We start from the raw sequence: 22,570 nt of genomic DNA on the forward strand, positions 1-22,570 counted from the left end.
CCAGTATTCTATGATGGGTGACTGAATGGATGAATGTGTTCAGTTCTATTTTTAAATTGTGTGTTAGTCGGAATTCTCCAGAGAAACAGAATCTATGTATTTATAAAGAGATTTGTTGTACGAAATTGTCCCACATGATTATGGAGTCTGGCAAACCCAAAATCTGTAGAACTGATGTCCCAGTTCAAATCCAAAGGCCAGAAGATATTGTAGAACTAAGAAAACACAGTGTCCTCATTCAAAGGTCATCAGGCAAGACGAGCCACTTTTTCAAGGCCATCAGGTAGAATGGTATTACTCAGGGGAGGAGCAGTCTTTTGTTCTACTCAGGCCTCCAACTGGTTGAATGCTTAACCCACTTTACCAAGGGCTATCTGCTTTACCCAATCTACCAATTTGTTCATCTCATCTGAGAATACCCTCAAAGGAGCACCCAGGTTTGACCAAAAATCTGGATATCCTGTGACCCAGTTGACACATAAAATAAACCATCATCATTGGGGAAAGTAAACAAAGTGAGCTTGAATATTAATAGGTCTAACCAAGAGTTAGGTGGCTAGGTATGGTAAAGATAGGCGTATTAATTTTGGTTTAAGAGACCCACAGGAAAATCATTTCATCTCAGCCTGTTTCCTATTCTGTTTCTGTAGATAGGAATAGTATCACTCTCCTCAAAAAGCTAATATGAAACAATGCTTACAAAGCTCCTAGCATAGTGCCTGACATATTTCATCCTCAGAAGTTTTGAAACACGTTGTCTTTAATATTAAAAATTTCATCATACTGGGCGCTTGGGTGGCTCAGTTGGTTCAGCTTCTGCCTTTGGCTCAGGTCATGATCCAACGGTTCTGGGATCAAGCTCCTTGTTGGGCTCTCTGCTCAGCAGAATTTGCTGCTGCCCCTGCATGTGCTCTTGCTCTCTCTCTCTGGCTCTGTCAAATAAATAAATAAAATCTTTTAAAAATCATACTGACTTTGGCCTCTTATGTCTTTTAATTATATTAGTCAAAATACTGTTTTCCTCTGAGGTTTATATAGACCTGGTAATGAACTACTAAGAAAAAATTTGAGTCTCTAAGAAAATATGTTTTTTTTTTAAAAAAAAATGTTATTTGATAGAGAGGGAGCAAGCACAAGCAGCGGGCAGAAGGATGGAGGGAGAAGCAGACTCCCTGCTGAGCAGGGAGCCTTATGTGGAGCTCTATCTCAGGACTCTGGGATCATGACCTGAGCCAAAGGCAGACACTTAACAGACTGAACCACCCAGACGCCCCAAAAATGTTTGTTCTGAAGCCTTCCCCAACCCCTCCCATGAAGCAGAGGGAAAAAAAAAAAAAAAAAAAAAGGATGCTTTAAAAAAGGGGGGGGAGGGTTTTTTTTTTAAGATTTTATTTATTAGACAGGGAGATCACATGTAGGCAGAGAGGTAGTGGGGGGGGCAGGCTCCCTGCTGAGCAGAGAGCCCTATGTGGGGCTCAATCCCAGGACCTTGAGATCATGACCTGAGCTAAAGGCAGAGGCTTAACCCACTGAGCCACCCAGGCACCCCTAAAAAAAGGACACTTTTCCAAAAAGCAACTCTTCAAAAATAAGATGAACTTCTCTGTGGGCCACACATGGCAACAGAAACTGTAAACAAAGCTGAGCTCTGGGCCTACCAGACTCAACACTAGCAGCGGAGTTTAGTGCTGAGGAAAAAAGTAAGTGTCCACAGAAAGCTCACTGCCTAAAATCAGGGGTTAACCTCCGTTGACCACAACTCAACAAAATTAGAAATGAACTAACATTTTTCTTTTCCAACATAAAAAAATATATACATGGTTGGAGGAGGAAGTCACACACACCAAAATCAAAGTAGTACAGATCATACTTATGATAAAGCTATAACAGAGGTAACAGAGGGAATCTTAGCATGGGGTTAGCAAAGAGATCAGATTAGAATGATCTCAGAACCAAGCATTTATAGCGTATTTGAATGACAGAGATAGCATTTGAAAATACTGATACTTGGAGGAAGACTAAAACACATGCAAAAATAATTAAGATCCCAAAACAACACCAAAAGCAAAATTCAGATAGATTAAGCACCTAAACATTAAAAACAAAAATGTTTTAACTTTTGGAAAGATGTATCCTTTCAAAACAGGACCCAGAAAGCACTATTAGGAAAAACTGGTAAGATTTCATTAAAAACCTTTATTTACGAAAACTCCACAATCAAATATGAAGATGAATCACAAACTACAAAAAGATAGTTAAAACACAGATAACAGATCATTAGTTAGTATTCAAAATACATAATACTTACAAATTGATAAGGGAAAAAAAATAATAGAAAAATGGACAAAGCTATGGCCTCAGAAATCACACACTACGTTTCCTGAATCTCCAGTAGTTACCCAAGTCAGCACTACTTAATGTGTGAGACTATACAAGGGCATAAACACCGGGAGGCAGACTATTGTGGCCATCTGGAGGCTAGCTACCACATACATGAAACAGTATTTTGTACTGCTTTGATACATATGCATTAAAAATATAAGAACACAAACTAGGATACATACCACTTCTAGAACAACAGTTACCTCTGGGGAGAGAAGGGATGGGATCAAAGAGGTAACAAAACTTTCAAATGTAACTAACATTTACAAATATACATAGATTTGAAGAATGTATAACCAAATGCTAACGTTTATTAAATCTGCATGGTGGGAATATGTCCTCTAATAATTTACTCTTATGTTTTAAATATTTCAGTAAAAGTTTTAAAATAATGAACCCAAAGAAATAAAATAAAATCTGCTTTGAACATGTTTATTTCTGTATATTCTGAAAATTGCAATTTTGATGACACATAAGAAAAATATTTTTCTAATATTAAAATAAGTATCTCTTTGGTAGAAACACACCTCATATGTTATCTTTAACTTAAAAAAATTAATCAAGAACTATGACCTAATATACTAAACAATACTATTCTTTGTCCATCCATTTGTCCCCACTATCGAGCTTTAGAATATAGTTCTATACACATCTCCATATCTACAAAAAAATTAAGATACCATATCAAAGATGCCTACAAGTTATGGAGAATATATAACATAAACCAGCAAAAAGAACAATCTAAAATATGGGACAAGTAGAACATTGTCATTAAAGTCAAATAATATGAAACCAATCACATCATTTAAATTTGATGCATTAAAAACAAAGTATCTTTAGAATGATTGTATTTAGAATTTAGAATTATTATGTGCAAAGTTCAAAAAGCAGTAATACAGAGCCATAATTTTGATAAGGCACTTTAAAGAGAACAATCACCATACAACATCACATAGCAATTAACCTGAGAAATAAAAAGGGGAAAAATTTTATATATATACATATATATTCTTTCCAGACAGGCTTTCATTTTCTGAAGTAAAATCTTTTTATAAAGCATCATAAAGAATAAAAAATATTTATCATATATTTTTAAAAGTTATCAGTTAAATTGCAAATTCCTATAAAGAAAAGAATGTCTTCCTAATAAGTCTGTGAGGTTCTAATTCAAATATTTTTAGAAAAACAATTATAAGTTTCATGTGAAAAAAAAAACAGCTTTTAACTGTATTGTCAACTCTTTTATTCTCAAACATTTACTAGTTGTTGTTTGACAGTCATTGTTCTAGGTGCTGGGGATAAAAGAAGTAAGACACAATCATTAGTTCCAGGGAACTTCGCGTGGTGGAGCTGGGCCAACACTGGTAACCTTAAAGTTACTTCCCTTGGTCCATAAAATGAAGCTCAACTTCAAACGCTGGCATTTCTGACATCTTCTGACAAATCAAACAGAATAATGATCTACATGTTTTTTTCTATTGGTAACACTGTAGCATTATTAACGTTATCTACTGATGAAATTAACTTTCATAAAATAGACTTTTAAAGTTTAGAGGACAGAAAATATTTAAAGATAAGTATCATCCAGCATGAAAAACAGAATCAGTATTCTGCTTTCACAAAAGTGAGAAAACCAAGAAGATTTCATTCTGAACATACAGAACTGCTGGAGACAACCATATACTTATGGTACATGTGCAAATATCAAAAATGAGTAAGTATGAATTATTACACAGCCAAATCAGTTGTCAGGCTTCAAAGAATCATAGCCTTCTTTCAAGAGGTCCCGCCATGTTTTAAGGAAACGTGCATTTTCTGTACATTTGAAGGCAAGCTCTTCCACTTGAGCTGATACTGCAGATGTGGCTTCAAGAAGTTTGGTTAATGAAAATGCTGCCTGAAATTTTTAAAAAAGACAGAGAGAGAGAAAAAGTCAAATAATATGTTTATCTTTCAGATTTTCATCTCATTTTATAGTCTAAAAATAGCTTAAAACCCTGACTCCCATGCCCAACTTGTTTTCCATAAACGTAAAAAAATCTTCAAACTAAACACTAGCTTCTTTAGGGAACCTAAGAAATTCCTTTAAGTAAGCTTTGAATAAATGTCTGCTGGAGAGATACCCCTTATGCACCAGACCTAACAAGTCAGTACTTTTTTCTTTCTCTTTTTTTTTTTTTTCTTAATTGAAAATACACCAGGGGAACCTGGCTGGGTCAATCATAGAAAGCAAGTGACTTTTGATCTCAGAGTTGTTGAGTTCAAGCCCCACGCTGGGTGTAGAAATTGCTTTAAAAAAAAAAATTAAATCTTTAAAAGAAAAAAAATTCACTAGACTCATTTAGCTCAAAAAGAGGACTTGGAGCCCTTGACACTAAGTACCAGAAGCATCTGAGGGACTTAATTCTTGACAAACTGCTCACTGATATTTAGGTAACAAGGGCACTGTCCCGCTAATTTTACTTGTGAACACTATTTAGACCGTGAAAATGTACAGACCAAAGAACAGATACTCTGAACAGGCCAAATAACATCAACAAAATCAAAACAAACCAAAGCAGCATACAAAAAATATCCATCTCTTCGTGGAATTCACTTCTTATTCAAATGTTTTCTTCACCTAGAATATAAAATTACACTCTTCCTAGATAACCTATCAGCAGTCCACTCAACATACTCTCTTAATACCAGTCTCCTTCAGCAAATACTGAAGCTGTACCAGCACTTTAGACATCTTAAAAAAAAAAAAAAGAAAGAAAGAAAGAAACTTATTAAGCAACGAGAGATAATCGAGTTCATTCCGCAGTTTCCAATCTGCACAAGAGGGTCTATTCCACAAAGTTCTCCCAGGAGTATTACATCCTACATACCTCATTCATTCGACTCAGCCAAGAGACCTTATTTACTGAAACTCCGCTGGGGGTGGGTGTGTGTGTGTCAGTGGAATTCGAGACTCCACAGAAACCACAGTCCTCTAGCAATCACAGGGAGTTCTCGGAGCTGGCCGTTGAGGAAACCAATCTGGACTACAGGCGCGGATAAGTCACCCCTCCAAACTGGGTCCAGCGCAAAGCAAGCCTGAGACACGCAATAATAGCATTGCCAGCTGGCTTTGGCAGGTGGCCAACTAGAGCAGCGGGATCTTAAGACCCAAGGAAAGAAATCACAGCCTGATCCCAAGCACCAGCAGACGAGGAGGAGGAAGAGAGGGCAGACATCGCCAGCACACGTCCGCGCAGCAGAGCTCTGTGGTTTCAGGTTACGGAGGATGATTGAAACCAGAAGGCGAGACAAAAAGAAAACAGCGAAGGGGGGGCGGGCGGTTAGTGGTGGAGGAACAACCCCTTATTCCTCAACACTAATTCTAAACACGGAGTCCTCGGGATGGTGGACTTAACAGCCTTGGGGGCAGAAGGGCGAGATGCGGATTCCTGGTCCTTCCCTCCCCGGCACAGCAACGGTCTTTCAACAAGGGCCGAGTGGGGGCGCGGCCCCGGGACCCGTCGAGCGACACTCACGTCTCCAATCTGTAGCTCCACTTCCTCCAGAGGGTCCACCGTTCGGCCGCTGCTCCTGCTCGGAACTGGCCAGCCCAAACTCACTGGAACGCCGGGGGAAGACGCTGACGAGGCGTCTGAAGACGAGGGAGAAGAGGGGGGCGGCGGGGGCGGCGAAGACAGCCGCAGCTCCTCAGGGTCTGCCATTGAGCAGGGATGGGGCTGCAAAATCGGACCTTAGCAGCCGAACCGACACCAACTGTCTTTCAAACTGCTCGCGCCCAACACCCAGAAGCCCCGCCCCCTCCCTCCTGAAGTCCCGCCCGGTCTCCTTGCGGGTTTTTGCCCCAGTCCGCGAATACTAGGTCGTGTTTTCGGGACAGCCAATCACCTTGGGCGGTACATCGCTCCGGCGCAAATCTCCGGTCCGGCTCAGAAGGCGCTTGAATAGAGGACTACAACTCCCAGAATGCTGTATGCGTCACTACACCGCCCACAACTTTTGATGCGCACGCGTGTACCACAGGATCCGTGGGTTTCTCTCCCCTGCACTCCCGCGTCCTCCCCTGCACTCCCGCGTCCTCACCACGCCTTGGTGAGACGCAAACGGAGAACCAATCCTCAGCCTGAAGCCGGGATCGTGCTGAGACTTGGGAGTCCCTTTCCTTTTCCTCTTTCGGTACGTGACCCGGATGTCTCTGCCGGCCGTAGCGTCTTGTGCGGCGCCGGCGCAGAGCAAGAAAGAGGCGGGAACACCGCGAAGCCAAAGCATTGGGCAGAACTGAGAGGCAAACTTCAGCGGAGGTGTTGGTCATTCTCGGCAGGTGATGGCGCCCCCCGCGGCCTAGAGCTCTGTCCAGCACCCGCGGTGAACTACTGACAGTCCTTCGGTTGTGTGCCACCGACGGTCCTGGGACCAGAGAATATGTTGGTGCGGCTAGCCAAGCTGTCCTGCCCGGGTGAGAGGGAACTCCGGGCGGGGATAATTAGAGGAAGGTCGAGGAGTTAGGGCAAAACGGTTAGGGCTACAGCTTGGGGGGAGGGGGGGCTCTAGACACCTACCTCTCTTCACCTGCTCTCCTGGAGTCCTCAGGTTAAACTCGGGCCAAGGTCACGCCGTCCATACCTGGCAGTGGACCCTAGATTCCTCCCCATAGAGCTGTCCCAATTGGAAGAACTGACAACTAGGCTAAAGGTCACGGGCGGAGGAAACTTACCAACACGGCCCTCCCGTGGACTCCCGAACCGAACCTTCCAAATCTGGTCCTAATTCTTATCCCAAAGCTCGGGTGTTTTCTGTTGCATTGTTGGAAATGGATAAAATAATATTTGTACATTTTTCTTCTTGGTCGTGTCCTAACTTCGTCTTTGCAGCCATTCATCCCAGTCCATTACGAATTTGAAGTCTGATCTGTCACATCATGATTAACATCCATATGCGTGGCCCAAGTCACCAGTTTGTATCTGGAGCCAGGAGTTTTTCTACATTGTCTAAAATTAACTTTAGAGGCTTATCATGTTGTGGGTGCTCCTAGAACCATCACAATGACTTGTGAAAATACCTCATTACCTTTTCTTCCTCTTAAAAATAATGCAGTTGGGTGGTCTTTGTTTTGCTTTACTTTTTAAAAAGGGTTTAAACATTCAAAAAGATTCACTACAGGATCTTGCATTTTGTCACATTTGGTTTAGTTTTTTGGTTTAGTTTCTTTAATTTTTGGTTACAGAATAAACAAGTATACATATTGCAAATTCAAAGATGTTCTTATTATGTACATTTCATGCACGAAGAAATTGTCAGATTTGGCCACCATATGTTAAATTTGAATTTTATTTAAAGTTCCTGATACTTGGGCATGTATTACTATGCCTAATGTGTAGATACACTTTATGTTCTGTGAAATATCAAAGTAGTAAGATGGTATCTGCCCTACTGCTTAATTTAGCTGAAATCATTCTTGGGCCAAGCGTTAATTACATTCCACCAAAATTAGCATTTCCATTTTCTTTTCTTTTTTTTTTTTTAGAAGATTTTTTTAAAGGTTTTTTATTTATTTGACACAGAGATAAGAGAGTACAAGTAGAGCTGCAGGCAGAGGGAGGGAGAGAACAGGCTTTCCACTGATTAGGGAGCCCAGTGTGGGGTTGGATCCCAGAATCCCGGGATCATGACCTGATCCGAAGGCAGCCACCCAACCGCCTGAGCCACCCAGGCACCCCAGCATTTCCATTTTCCATGGATACTTAAATCATCGTCATTTTCATAGATCATTGTTAACCCTACTGGCAACAAGGAGATGGACACAAATGTGTTGGCAGTATGACTTTGATATGGTGATCTTATGAGTTCAATGGACTTTTTGACCTTACTTCTCTACCAAAATTCAGCCAACATGCCTAATTGTTCAGATATCTAAAGTGGAATGTCAGATTTGTTTTCAGAAAGGGAGTAAAGGTTGTGGCTTTTTAATCCCGTGGTGGAAATCGAACTACCCAGTTCCAGATATTCTCAAGAAAATAACTAGCTGTATAAACAATAGAATTAGTTTTATCTGATACCGAATCATCAGTTTTCAGCAGCAAATGATAACTTCTACACACTAAATTACAATTCATCATAAGACAAAGATTTTAATATCTCTTAATAATAAAAATACAAATGAATAATTATTTTATATTCTCTTGAATGATGGTAATGCTATATTTGAACTCTAGAACTAAATTCTCCTATAATACCTTTATGTGTCTTAATGTACATTTTTTCAAGACTTAGTATATATGAAATAATAATTTTAAAATTATTCCCAATACTATAATTTTTAGTATGCCTTTGCAAGTAGAGAAAATTAATTTCCTTGCCACTCTTAAGATTATCAAAAATAGATGATTTTTTTTAATGTTTAAAAGCCTTTAGAGTTCAGCCACTCTAAATCTCTTCCCTTCCTGTATTCATCACAATCTTTAATTATTGATGTCTGATGCCAGATTTTTACTTTAAAAAAATTATTTTATTGGAAAGAGTAAAATATAAAAATATGTTCATTCTGCAGTTGAGTGCTAAAGAATAGCCCATGCAAGGCTGTATGTCTCCATTTAATCAGAAAAAAGAAAGAAAGAAAATTCTTTTTTCATCACAGCTTGGTTTCCATTACTTCACAAATCATTTCAAATCCAATTGTAGTCTCAGAGCTAGACTGATGTTGGAAGGATTGAGAGCTTGGGTGGTGGGATCGTCTGAATTCCTATGTATTTACTGTAAGTGGGGATTGTAGCAGCCCCACAATTTCCATAAAGTCATGAAAGGTAAGGCATGCTATCATAATTAAAAATTCTTAACTCTTCATTATGACCATTAAAATGTAAATTTTATTAGATTTTACATTTCAAATCCATGCAAAAGTCTTTGTTGATCTTTACTATTTGTTACAGTCCATGTTTAGAAACTTATTCATTTGCAGATATAATGTTTATATTTATATATAATAAATTCAAATTCACATATTCATCCCTCTTCCCTCTTCCTAAACCCATGGCAACCACTGATGTTTTTAATGTCTCTATAGTTTTACCTCTTCCCGAATCTCATATAGTTGAAATCATGCAGTATATAGATTGGCATTTTCAGATTGGCTTCTTTCAATATGCATTTAAGTTCCTTCCATGTTTTTTCATGTCTAATAGTTCATTTCTTTTTAGTGCTAAATAGTATTCCATTGTATGTATGCACCTCAGTGTATCTGTTTATCTAGTCACATGTTAAAGGACATCTAAGTTTTGACAATTATGAATAAATCTGCTATACACATTCATGTGAAGGGCTTTTTTTTTAAACCTGGACATTTTCTTTCTTTTGTTTTACTGTGATAAGAACTCTTAACATGAGATAGACCCTCTTGGCAAATTTTTAAAAGTACATTATTATTGACTATAGGTACGGTATTAAACATCAGATATCAGAGCTTATTCATCCTGCTTGACTGAAGGTTTTGGTCTGAGCATTAATTTTCAACTCATTTGGGTAAATGCCAAGGGGTACAACTGCTGGGTCATCTGTTAAGATGTGGTTAGCTTTGTAAGAAATGCCAAACTGTCTTACAAAGTGCTTGTACCATTTTGCATTCCCACCAGTAATGAATGAGAGAGCCAGTTGCTCCACATTCTTGTTTTCTCATAATCTTTTTTGTATGTGATTGTAAATCTTCTATTTTTAATAATAGTTTTGTTGAGATATGTCACATACTCTACAGTCATACCCTTTAAGGTATATAATCAGGGTTTTTACTATAAACACACACACATGAAACCATCACAACAATCTATTTCAGAACATTTTCATCACCCTCAAAAGAAACTTCACACCCATTAGCAATCACTCTTCAACCTCTCTAGCCCTAGGGCGACAACTAATCTATTTTCTCTGTAGTCAGTTCTGGATAGTTCATACCCATGGAATCATAATATGTGGCCTTTCATGGCTGGCTTCTTTCATTTAGCATAGTGTTTTCAAAGTTCATCCATAATGTAGCATTTATTACTACTGAATTTCTTTTTGTTGCTGAATAATATTCCATTGTATGAATATATCACTTTTTAATCCGTTCACAAACAGATATTTGGGCTTTTTCTATATTTTGGCTGTTATGAATAATACATCTACGAAGATACATATATAAGCTTTTGTGTGTTTTCATTTATCTTAGGTATATACCTGGGAGAGAGTTCTGTGGAAACTATGTTTAAGGTTTTGCCTTAAATGGCTGTACTGTTTTTCCAAAGGGCTGTACCATTTTACATTTCCGCCAGCTGTGTATGAGGTTCCTCTGTCTTTTCTTGTCTCTACGACTTTGCTACTTTCAATATATACTAGCCAGGCATTTTGTAGAATGTCCCTTATCTGAATTTGTCTGATGATTTCTCATGTTTAGACCAAGGTTACAGCTTTTGGAGAAGTATGCCACAGAAGTAAAGAGCCCTTCTTATCACATCAGGGAGTGTGTGATACCAAAATGTCTTGTTGCCAATAGTGTTAAACTTAATCATTTGGTTAAAGGGTCTCTGTGTTTCTCCACTGTAAAATTAATATTTTTCCCTTTTGTACTCATTGGAAGCTAGTCACTAATTGCAGTCCACACTCAAAAGTAGAGAAACGAATAATCTGTGGATGTATCAACATAATCTTTTATACTTTGACTTTTTCTATTAAAATCATAGGCCATATGGAATTCATTTTGATAGGAAGAGAAAGGTATAATTTTTTCCAAATGAATTTCTCCCTATCTTTGACCATTTAATAAGTAACCATCTCTTTTCTCTGATTAGAAACGGCATCTTTAGCATATGGAAAATCCTTATGTATATTCTATTTCTGAAATCTTTATTCCTTTTGTTTCCTTTGATTATTCTATTCCTTTTCCTAAAACAGACTCATAATTACTTTAACTCCAATACAAGTTTTTGTATCTGGGCTATTCCCAAGGGAGTATTCCCTGTCTTTGTGTGTGTGTGTGTGTGTGTGTAATGGGAAAAAGTATCAAGGAGAAGAGTGCCAGAGAAGGGAGACAGAAATTGAAGATGCAGGTTGAAAGGGAAGGCTTCAGATGGATTGATGTCCCTCTGAAATTGGGAGGGCTAAGCCTTATTTATCATCATGATTCTAAGTGAAAAGATATCTGTTGTAACCTAGAAAATGAATGAAGAGTGGACACAAATACCAATTATTTGAAGAATATGAAGGTTGTTGCCAAGGAAATAGAAAAGTTCCCACTTAATTACTTCTTTCTATGACGTTTGGTGTGTTATGGTCTCTGCTTCAGATAGGGGAAGGAAGAGGTAGAACTGAAGGTTCAAGGACAAGAGCTTTAATTAACATTATTGCAGATAAAGCCTTCCACACTTCTGTTTATTTCTATTTGCTTACTTAATGAATATGTACATTTTTAAGGCTCTCAGAAGATACTGCCATATCGGAGAGTCAGTTGTTTAAAAAGCTGACCGTAAAACTAGTTTGCCCATGTTGTCCCAGCATAATCATTAATACTATCCCTTATTACTCTCTAAAGTATCTAGTTTAGGGATGCCTGGGTGCCTCAGTTAAGTGTCTGCCCTTGACTCAGGTCATGACCAGGGTTTGAGTCCCAGGTTATGACCTGGGATTGAGTCGCCCATCAGTCTCCTTGCTCAGCAGGGAACCTGCTTCTCCCTCTGCCTGCTCTTCCCCCCATTTGTGCACACATGCACCCTCTCTCTGTCTGGCAAATAAAATCTTTTTTAAAAACATATAGTTTGGTTGATAAATTTTATGGTTATCCTGTTCATAGGTTAAGCTTTATATGAGCTAAATTGAATAAATTATTAGATACTTTTTAAATATAGTTTGAAAACATTGGTTCATGAGAAGAAGCTAAGTTGTTCGTCTAGGAAATAAATAGTACAGTCTGTTTCAGGTCATATCACAAATAATGGCTCAACAGCCTAGATCTAACCATTCACTGTCTGTAGGATTGATACAGTGAGAATATAAACAAGTTTTCAACTATAAGACATCATGTGGGTCATACAATTTTAAATCAGTTAGGTACCTTAAAGATCATCTAGTGACCCTTTTCTTTTTTTGGATGAGGAAACTGAAATCTAAAGAGGTTAATGAAGGTCTTAGGGCTAATTAATAGAAAATTAAAGAGAAACCAGATCTGATTCCTAATCCTAGAATTTTTTCCTTTTAAAAAAAATGGTTTTTTAGTCTACTCTGAGAAAAGCTAATTGAAAAAATACCAATTTTTGTGCAGCATATCAGTGCTTTCATGCCTTAAAAATTAAGAAAAATCATCTACCTCTGTGTCATACAAGATGGTCTTCAACTTCTGTTGTACCTCGAATTACTACCCACTATACTATTTTTCCCCGGGATAAGGACAAGCGATGGGAAGGTAAGTAATAATTTCTGTAGACGTGTTGAAGCTTTTCTAGATACTTCATATCATTTTGTGGAAATATTTTTCATGATAGTATAAGATCATCTAATAATATTTCATAGCTTTACCAAATCTATTACATATTGATATTGAGATAAAATATCTGCAAAGTTTTTAGTAGTATATCTCAAAGTCAAAAGTGGTTTATGGAAGCAAAAATAAGATAGACACTGGAACGGAACCTCAAAGAACATCCAATTAATACAATAATATATTTAGTATAATTCTCATGCAAAGCAGAGAGGCAATTTCTGTAAATGTTCTAAAGCATAGTGAGTGTGACCTAGTTTGTGATTTTTATCAGATCATATTCATCCCAGAATTTTCATGTATTTTTTAAATCATTTTTTCCTCCCAGGAGTGAACATGGAGAGGTTTGCAGAAGAAGCAGATGTAGTTATAGTTGGTGCAGGCCCTGCAGGACTCTCTACAGCTATTCGTCTAAAGCAGTTGGCTACTAAACATGAAAAGGACATCCGTGTGTGTCTAGTAGAGAAAGCTGCGCAAATAGGAGCGCATACTCTCTCAGGGGCTTGCCTTGATCCACGTGCCTTTGAAGAATTATTCCCAGACTGGAAGGAGAAGGGAGTATGAAAAATTGGTTTTTATACAAAATGTAATCTTTATTGTATCTATTTCCAAACTACTAGAATATAGAAAAACCTTTTTATGTAATTCTGTCTCTTAGAGGATTTTTATAGATAAGTATTTTTTAACTTAAAAAGGGCAAAAATTGAATTATATCAACTATATTTACAATTTTAAGATATTAACTCATGTACTCATGTAATACCTTCTACACATTGTATTTATGTACTGGATTTATAAGAAGGCCTTTTCTTAAGACGATGTTAGAATATTTGTACCAAATAAAATACAGCATGTTGATTTTGAGCATATTTCCTAAGTTGTTCCATAGGTGTTGATATCATTGTTCTTAATAAAGTTTTATGTAAATTTCCTCGGACATTGTAATATCTAAAACCAAAGAGGATAATCTAATCAAGTGTTTCAAAGAATAAATGAATATGGCCTCTCATAACCTAAGAAGAAAAGGCACTGGTATGATATGCAGAGTACTGAATGTTAATTTTACTGCTTTCATCATTTATATGGCTTTGATTAAAATCCTAAACTTTACATATCCTAGCTTTTTCTTCTGTAAGATGGGTTATGTTACGCCTGGCAAGTCTTGAATATTCACTACCCGTGAATATACTTTGTAAATGTCAACAATTATATGATTTCTATATTATTTCTATATGGAGTAATTGAATTCCAAGAATTTCATCTGTGCTCTTCTTTCTAAAATACCAAGCTCCTTTAAACTAGAAATACTTAACATCTAATTAACTTTCTCTTTTCACTATTATACCAAAAATAGTTATTAGTGAATTGTTATTGACATAATACCAGTTGTGATAGAAAAAGGTTTTCAGAGCCCTATGTAACTGAGCAGATAGAATCCATGACATACCTGTTAATTGCATCCAAAGGAAAAATAAAACTTCTCTTATGTTTTCATCAGGCAGGAGGTTACAGCTTGGAGCAAGCACCTAGGCTAAACTCCCACAGAGACAGAGAGACAGGAAGCCATGTCCAAGATGTCTCCAAGGCCCCCCAAAAAGATTTCTGGGATGTAAAACTGGCTTATTTAGGTTCTAAAAAGATTCCCATACATCTCAAAGAGACAAAGAGGATTTGCAGTTCCAAGTTTCTAAAGGAAATGAAAGAAAAGTGAGGAGAGTAGTTCACTTTCCCTTTTGACATAGTTTTTTCATTATTTGTATTTACCATTACAAATATGAACTAAAAGCTTCCTTCTCTTTCCTTCTTTTGTTTTTAGGCTCCACTTAACACTCCTGTAACAGAAGACAGATTTGGAATTTTAACAGAGAAATACAGAATTCCTGTGCCAATTCTTCCAGGTAAGGTGTGATAAGTATTTGTAGGATCATAGAATTCTGTACCTGGAAGGAACCACATTTCATCTTGTAGCTTGTAGCAAAACAGGATTAGAACCTAGTTCTTTTGTCTTCCAGTCTAAAAGAATTGAGATAGCCTTATAAGGCAACCCAGAATTTTACTTTAGTATTGTAATGGCTTTTTAATTCAGTAATTAGAACTGTGTGCCAAAGTTGTAGAATTTAAATGAAATTTTGACCATAGGATGATGTGTATATTTACACAGAAATTATACATTGTTTAGAATTCTTAAATTAAGTATTTATGGTTTTGAAATGTTTTATCAATAAAATGTCAGATTGATAAATTAAGCATATATTTGTAGGTCTTCCAATGAATAATCATGGCAATTACATTGTACGCTTGGGACATTTAGTGAGCTGGATGGGAGAACAAGCAGAAGCCCTCGGTGTTGAAGTATACCCTGGCTATGCTGCTGCTGAGGTTTGTACAGTTGTATTTTTTAATGTTTATAAGAAGTAATCTCTTTTTCTTTTGAATATAAACCAAGAATGGTACAGAGGTAAAGAAATAAATATTTTAGAAAAGCTGTAAGATTTTAGAATTGTAAGGTTAGAAGGAATCTTGGAAAGATCTAATCCAAAGAGTACTTGAATTCCTCATCTTGAATAATGTTCCTGACATTATCACATGGTTGTGTAATTTACAACTGCACAGCATTGGGGATGAGATCATCTCTAGCTGATGTTTGGATTGTTGATAACACTCTCTTTCTTCTGCTGAAATATATATTCTGTTTTACATTACATAGAACAAATCAATGCCCTCTTCCAAGGACACTTTTCCAATTATAATTATGCCCCGCTCTCTTCTTCTCCCTTTCACTCTGGTGTTTTTATCTTTCCTAGGTTAAATATTCTCAGTTCTTTCAGCCATGATGTTACATATATTTTGAGTTCCTTCAGTATTCTCAGTGCCCTCTGAATACATTCCCTTTTTATCCCCTTTAAAAAGTGGCATCCAGAATGAAAAAACTGCTTCAAGCCTAGTAGAGAGCCGGGCTCTTGCTTTCTTCATTCTAGAAAACATTCTTCTATTAATTCTTTGCAAATAATGCTTTTGGCAAACGTCAAATGTCAGGAACTTGTCTTTATCCAGAGGAAAAATAAAATTTCTCGTATCTTTTTGACAAGAAGTTACCACTTGGAGCCAAGCACCTAGCCCAGACTCTTGTAGTGACAGGAAAATAGGACACTATTCTTTTTGGTGTTCAGATTTCAAATATGTCTACAAGGCCTCTGGGAAACACATTTCTGAGATGCTGATCTGGCAAGAGTCTTAAATAAGACTTTTTAAAACATTCCATATCTGAGAGAGACAGAAAAGGAGTTTATAGTTAACTTTTCTAAAGGAAATGATTGAAAGAATTGACAGGAGGGATAATTTTCTTTGGTTTTGGCCCCAGGGAAAATTCAAAATTTTTTTAATTTGTTTTTATGCTTAAAGTATGTAAGTCAAATAAAACACATAGGTCCCTGTATTATACTTGCTGCTGTACTAATTTTTGTTTTACACACACACACACTCACGCATGCACGCACACGCACACACACACACACACACACACACATGCATTTGGGTTTTTGGACCCAAGTGTGGGGTTTTTTATTTCTCCTGGTTAAAATGTTCCTAATATTAGTCCTGGGATTAGTATCAAATCACAAGTAGGTGGTTTGTAGAATCTATGATTTTCAGTTTTTGTGTATACACACACACACACACACACACACACACAGTCTCTTATACCTCTCTTCCTTTCCTTAGTCCCTTAAAGATCATTATCAATAGATAAATGTCAGGTTTCTCAGGTGTTTTTGTACTCTGAGCCAGACTTCAGTTTTAGTTCAAAGCCACATTCTACTCCTGATTCATTTTCAGAATATGAAGTAAGAGGTTCATGTTTTTCTTTTCATATCCATTGCTGCTGATCCTTACTTTACCTTTCCACTCCTGTGCTGTCTGTGTGATGCTAGCGTATATTTTGTACTTCCTATCTAAAGGACATTGTCTTCCAGAGAGGAAACAGAAACTCAGTAAGAATTATAGATCATCGCTGTTTCTCATCCTCCAAATTACAATTTTAACCAGTTTCGCCAATCTAACTTGCTCCAGAAATAAACTTTAATCACATTTAGAGTTTCTTGAACTTCTTTCTGTTTTGTTTTGTTATGTCATTTTCTTTGGTTTTGTTTTTTGGGATCTTCGCTCATTTTGAACAGCTTTCCTGACACTATTGTCTTCCCACCCAACACTAGTGGTCTTCACTTGTTAGAGGCCCTGATTTCAGGGTTTGTATACTTGTCTTTGATACCTGATCTCTTCAGAGCTCTTTGTTTATTCTGACTGGTTTCTTTAGTGACTTCATGGTGGCTTCACCCTTTCTTTCTTTTTTCTTTTTTTTTTTTTTTTAGATTTTATTTATTTATTTGACAGACAGAGATCACAAATAGGCAGAGAGGCAGACAGAGAGAGAGGAGGAAGCAGGCTCCCCGCTGAGCAGAGAGCCCGATGCGGGGCTCGATCCCAGGACCCTGGGATCATGACGGGAGCCGAAGGCAGAGGCTTTAACCCACTGAGCCACCCAGGCGTACCCCTCTTTCCTTCTTCATCAAGGTTGTGGCATTTCTTTTATTTCCAGCTGTTTGAGCTGTGTTTTTTTATACTCTAGAAAGGAGTATCTTTAAAACATGTTTTTTTTCTTGCCTAAACACTTTAAAGGCTGTTATTTCTATAACCCAGAAAACATACTCGGTTTCTTAAATATCGAAAGCTGTTCATTGCTTCTTTTCAGGGTGGTTATGAATCCTAAGGTGATAACCAAATATGTTTTCATTTCAGGTTCTTTTTCATGAAGACAACAGTGTAAAAGGAATTGCCACTAATGATGTAGGGATACAAAAGGATGGTGCACCCAAGGTAAATGTTTTAAAAAATATGTGCTTAACAAACTGACGAAAAAAAAGAACCTAAATGCAATGATTTCGTTTTGCTACAAACTGCACATTAATAAAGTGTATGTTAGAATATAATTATTAATGTGGAATTCTTCTCTTAAAGATTTTATTTATTTATTTGACAGACAGAGATCACAGATAGACAGAGAGGCAGGCAGAGAAGCAGGCTCCCTGCTGAGCAGAGAGCCTGATGCGGGGTTCGATACCAGGACCCTGGGATCATGACCTGAGCCGAAGGCAGAGGCTTTAACCCACTGAGCCACCCAGGTGCCCCTGGAACTCTTCTCTTAAAAAAAATATAGAGCTGGGGCACCTGGATGATGGCTCCATGGGTTGAGTCTCTGCCTTCGGCTCAGGTCACGATCTCAGGGTCCTGGGATCGAGTCCCACATTGGGCAGTCTGCTCAGCAGGGAGCCTGCTTCCCTCCCCTCACCGCCTCACCTGCCTCTCTGCCTCCTTGTGATCTCTTTCTGTCAAATAAATAAATAAAATCTTTAAAAAGAAGAATAGCTAAAAAGGATTTAGACAAGTAAATAAACGTGTTTTATAAAACATGTTTAAGAATAATTTTTTAAAGATAAAAACACGAGTCATACAAACATAAAACAAACATGTGACAAAGATTTTGTTTCACTAATAAATGATAGAATCAGTAAGATGTTACAGCTGGTTCAAGGAGAATTAAAAAAACATACATATATGTAGGTCATCAGTCAGCTGCATAGTCACTTCCATAATTTTCATTTCTATGGACAAGAATCATTTGCATTACTGTCAGTAATGCTGATAGAGTCTTTGATGTGATTTTAATATGTTTTTGGTAAATATGAAACTGATGGATTTCCTTTCACAAAAATATAATCCTGGATGGTCTTCAGGTTTTTACAGCTTTTATTTTTGAATTTGCAAAAGAAAAGCTCTCAGGATTTGAATCTCTAACTGTGTAAGATTCCTTGGAAAGAAAAAGGAAAAAAACACCTTGCTTTCTCATAATAACAGAAGAAAACATAAATTAGCATCTCAGTAAATTAATTTGTCACTTCATATTTGCTTATTGTCTTAATTTCTCAACTGGATCATAAGCTCCATGAGGGCAGAGATCGTAAAGCATTATATTCCAGTACCTATCATAGCGCCAGGTCATGTCTGGTCCCCAATAAATTATTTGTTAACTTAGAATTATCGTTTTCTCTGCCATCTTGAATAGGATGGGGAATCCAGTGTAGCGTCTCCTCCAGCAGATTTTCCTGCTTCCCACTACTTCCTGCTTAGAAATAAGCAAGTGGCAGAGCTCTTGAGTCTTACCTCCTTCATTGTTATTCTAAAGTTTTGACTGGTTTCCTCAGAATTCTGTGAGGTTTGAGACTCTGTGTCTTAGAGAAGTCCCAAAAAGCTATTTTTTAACAAGCCCCCAAAGAATCCTGGTGCGTAGCTAGGTTTGCAAACAACTACTGCTTTTCATAAAGATAAAAGAATATTGTTTTTCCTGTATTCTTTCCTGTGTTATAGTTATTCTTTCCTGTATTGTGATCATTTAATTTTAAAGTGTATCTTACTCTTTTAAGATTTTTATATTTAATATCACAACAGAACTGAGGCACACAAGTTCTATTATTCTGATATTTCATTTTCTGTATGTTCTCAAATTTGTTCAAAAGTAAATTTTTGTGTTTGGGGCTTTGTAGTTATAAAAACTTTATCTTTCCTGGGATGCCTGGGTGGTTCAACCAGTTAAGTGTCTGCCTTCAGCTCAGGTCATGATCCTAGGTTCCTGGGATCAAGTCCTGCATCAGGCTTCTTGCTCAGAGGAAAGCCTGCTTCTCCCTCTGCCTGCGTCCCTCACTGCTTGTGTTCTCTCTCTCTCTCTCTCTCTGACAAATAAATAAAATCTTTTTAAAAATCTTTCCTTTATTGTATTTATATAGATACAAAAATATTGAAGAGTACAGTGGAGTCTTAGTGACGTGAGCTCCAGATTCTTGGTTTTTAAATAACTGTTTTAGTACCACAGGTTTGGAGTGGGGGGAAACAAGGACTGTGTTTATTCTGTTGTTCCACTCTCTGTTGTTAAATAAACACACTCATTAGGCTTTCTTCCCTGCCATTTCACCGAAAAGGCTTATCAGAGTCACAAACACCCCCACCTTGTCAATCCAGTAATCACTTCTCGGTCTTCTCTTACTTGATATCCTAGTAGGCAGCACTGACACAGTTGGCTTTTCACACCACCTTGTAACTGAATTGTACAGCACACCAAGCCGGACAGAACACACAACAAACAAGATAACAGAAGGTGCAGGAAGTTAAGAGCCAACAGGGAAGTCAGTCTGTGGAGGTGCAGTTGAGATAAAGCCTCGGTCTGGTCGGGGTCAGTTCTCGGCACTTGCTGCTTCTGATGTTCAAGCAGGGAAGGCTCTTGGTTCTGGTCAGTGGAGATCCATCTGAAGGCAGAACCTTCAGCGACAGTTGCCTTTTCTAAGTGGTCAAACATAGAGGGGTCATGTCTGAAGAGTCTGACAGCTTGTTGCCAAAATCCTTCTCTTTTTAAAGGGATTTCATCAGTGTCGGGTCCCCATAGACCTCCTCTGGTTCTGCTGGTTATCAGTTCAGGAGTGTCGAATATCTCGATATCTTATAGCTGCAGTACCGTAACTGCTTGCTTCATTGCTTGATGCGGGGCCATGCTTGACGTGAGAGACTGCATTTTGCTCTCTACACCGAACCAATGTGAGTTTGCTCTTTGGTGAGGCACAGGTACACCAGGTGGAGTGGTCACACAAAGTCAACTTTATTTGCAGGAAATAAGATCATGGGGAATAGCTTCCAAGGTCATTACTCCTGAGAGAGGGTGAACGGGTACCTTTTGTTTAGGATAAGGATGAATATTTAGATACGGATGCCTTGTCATTGTGTGTAGAGACAGGCATAAGGTGCCATGTATGCGCCTTAAGGAAACATGCCTAATTACACATTGTATATTATGTAAATAAGGCTGAGGCTCCTCCTTGGGTTGAGATGTTAGTATTACAATGAGGTAGAGGTAATTGCTGGTCATTCCAGAGGTCATTCCATGGTCCATCTGTGCAGGTGTGAGTCGGGGGCTTTAGCTCAAAAGGTCTGGGTGGCCTGGGCCAGTGAGAGGTCTTGTCAGGGCAGTCACCATCACCTGAGGGGTGGCTCTGAGTTTCATTTGCCAGACTTAAAAGGTAAGCCAGAAAGAAGAGCTTAAGAGAAAATGAAAGAGAGTTTAGTGAATACAAGCTGGTGGGCAATAAGGGTCAGGTCTTGCAGTCTAGCTGGTGACACCTACTCTTGGTTTTCCTTGTGTTTTACTCCCTAATGTCACCTTTGCATGCTTGTCCTCTTCCTATCCTGTAAATAGTGAGGCTCTCGGGCTCAGTGTTGAGTCCTTCTCTATCTACATTTTCTCCCTGACTTCATCTGGTCACATGGCTCTAAATACCCAAGTCCCAGAATCCTATATCCTACTGCTTATTCAATAGCTCTGTGCCACATCTAATAGCTGTCTGATTATAAGAATTCTGATTTGGACAGTTTTAAGTTTCAGAAGTTAAGTGATTTGCCCAAGGTCAGACAGCTGTAAGTAGCGGGGCTGGGGTTTGAATATTAATAGTGTGGCTGGCTCTGGGGCCTGCCCCTTGAATACTATGGACCATACTGCCTCTAAGAGGAAGCTGAGTATATTAAGTTATATTTTAGTTCAGTAAGATTGAATTGTTTTATAATTGGTGTCAGGAAAACCGCATGTCCATCTGAAAGATGGAGAGTTTGGGCCTTTATTTTTTAAAAATTCTGAGGATTTCTTAAAACAAAAAATAGGGACTCCAGGGTGGCTCAGTCAGTTAGGCATCTATCTTTGGCTCTGGTTGTGATTCCAGGGTCCTGGAATTTGAGTCCTGTACCGGGCTCCTCACTCAGCAGGGAACCTGCTTCTCCCTCTGCCTACCATTCCCCTGCTTGTACTCTTGCTGTCTCTCACACTCTCTGGAAAAAATAAAATCTTTTTAAAAAATGGAAAAATTAGAAGGAAATCTAGATTACAGTTGCAACTTAAAAGTAGGATAAGCCATCCTATAGAGGCAAGAAATAATGAACCCGTAAGAGACAGTTTTTAAACTGTATAAAAATTAAACAGTTTTGTATGCTTAAGTTACTATAAAGTCTTAGATAAACTGTAGATTGGGGGAAAATTTTTTGATTACCTATAATATCAGATACCACATATACATTAACAAAAAAAAAGACAGCATTTTAGAAAAATGAGCAAAATCTAAAAAACTGACAATTCACAGAAGAGCAAAGTCCAGATCACTACTACTTATAAGGAAAGATGCTTAAGTACCTTTTCTTCAGAGTCCGTAGCTTAAATGTCATTTCTTCAAATGAGCCTTTCCTGTTCACCCAATCCATAAATTTCCTTCTTTTATTCTCTCTCATAGCATCCTGTGTTTTCTTTCATAGCACTTAAGTAATAATTTGTATTTATTTGTATTTATATATTCATGTGTTTCCTTAATGTCTGTCTCTATGATTAGACTGAAGGAAAGGGACATATCTTTTATTTTTTCACCCAGTGAAATAAGTCAATCAGAAAAATAAAATTATTATACAGTTTCACCCATGTGTGAAATACAAGAAACCACACAGAGGATCAGAGGGGAAGGGAGGGAGAATGGAATGGGAAGAAATCAAAGAAGGGGCCAAACTAAGACTCTTAACTTCGGAGAAAAAAACCTGAGGGTTGTAGAAATTGAGGTA

General features: G+C 37.9%; 2 protein-coding genes across 2 annotated transcripts in view; one reads left to right on the forward strand and one right to left on the reverse strand.

Annotated features, from left to right (window-relative positions):
• Positions 1-2,176: 2,176 nt before the first annotated feature.
• On the reverse strand, positions 2,177-6,310 carry C11H4orf46 (chromosome 11 C4orf46 homolog). Its single transcript, XM_044224722.1, has 3 exons — positions 6,271-6,310; positions 5,901-6,101; positions 2,177-4,279 (listed from the first exon to the last, which is right to left on the reverse strand). The coding sequence occupies exons 2-3, from the start codon at positions 6,084-6,086 to the stop codon at positions 4,124-4,126; spliced, it is 342 nt and encodes a 113-aa protein (XP_044080657.1). The 5' UTR covers positions 6,087-6,101; positions 6,271-6,310; the 3' UTR covers positions 2,177-4,123.
• Positions 6,311-6,752: 442 nt separating this feature from the next.
• The window catches only part of ETFDH (electron transfer flavoprotein dehydrogenase), a 28,978-nt gene continuing 13,160 nt past the window's right edge, over positions 6,753-22,570 (forward strand). The window contains exons 1-6 of the mRNA XM_044224719.1: positions 6,753-6,838; positions 12,665-12,805; positions 13,209-13,438; positions 14,697-14,778; positions 15,141-15,259; positions 17,675-17,752. Of these exons, the coding sequence (XP_044080654.1) occupies positions 6,805-6,838; positions 12,665-12,805; positions 13,209-13,438; positions 14,697-14,778; positions 15,141-15,259; positions 17,675-17,752 (684 nt within the window). The 5' untranslated portion in view covers positions 6,753-6,804. The remainder of the gene's footprint in view (positions 6,839-12,664; positions 12,806-13,208; positions 13,439-14,696; positions 14,779-15,140; positions 15,260-17,674; positions 17,753-22,570) is intronic.

Source organism: Neovison vison, chromosome 11 (genome assembly GCF_020171115.1).
Source record: "Neovison vison isolate M4711 chromosome 11, ASM_NN_V1, whole genome shotgun sequence".
In the NCBI taxonomy this organism is placed as follows: domain Eukaryota; kingdom Metazoa; phylum Chordata; class Mammalia; order Carnivora; family Mustelidae; genus Neogale; species Neogale vison.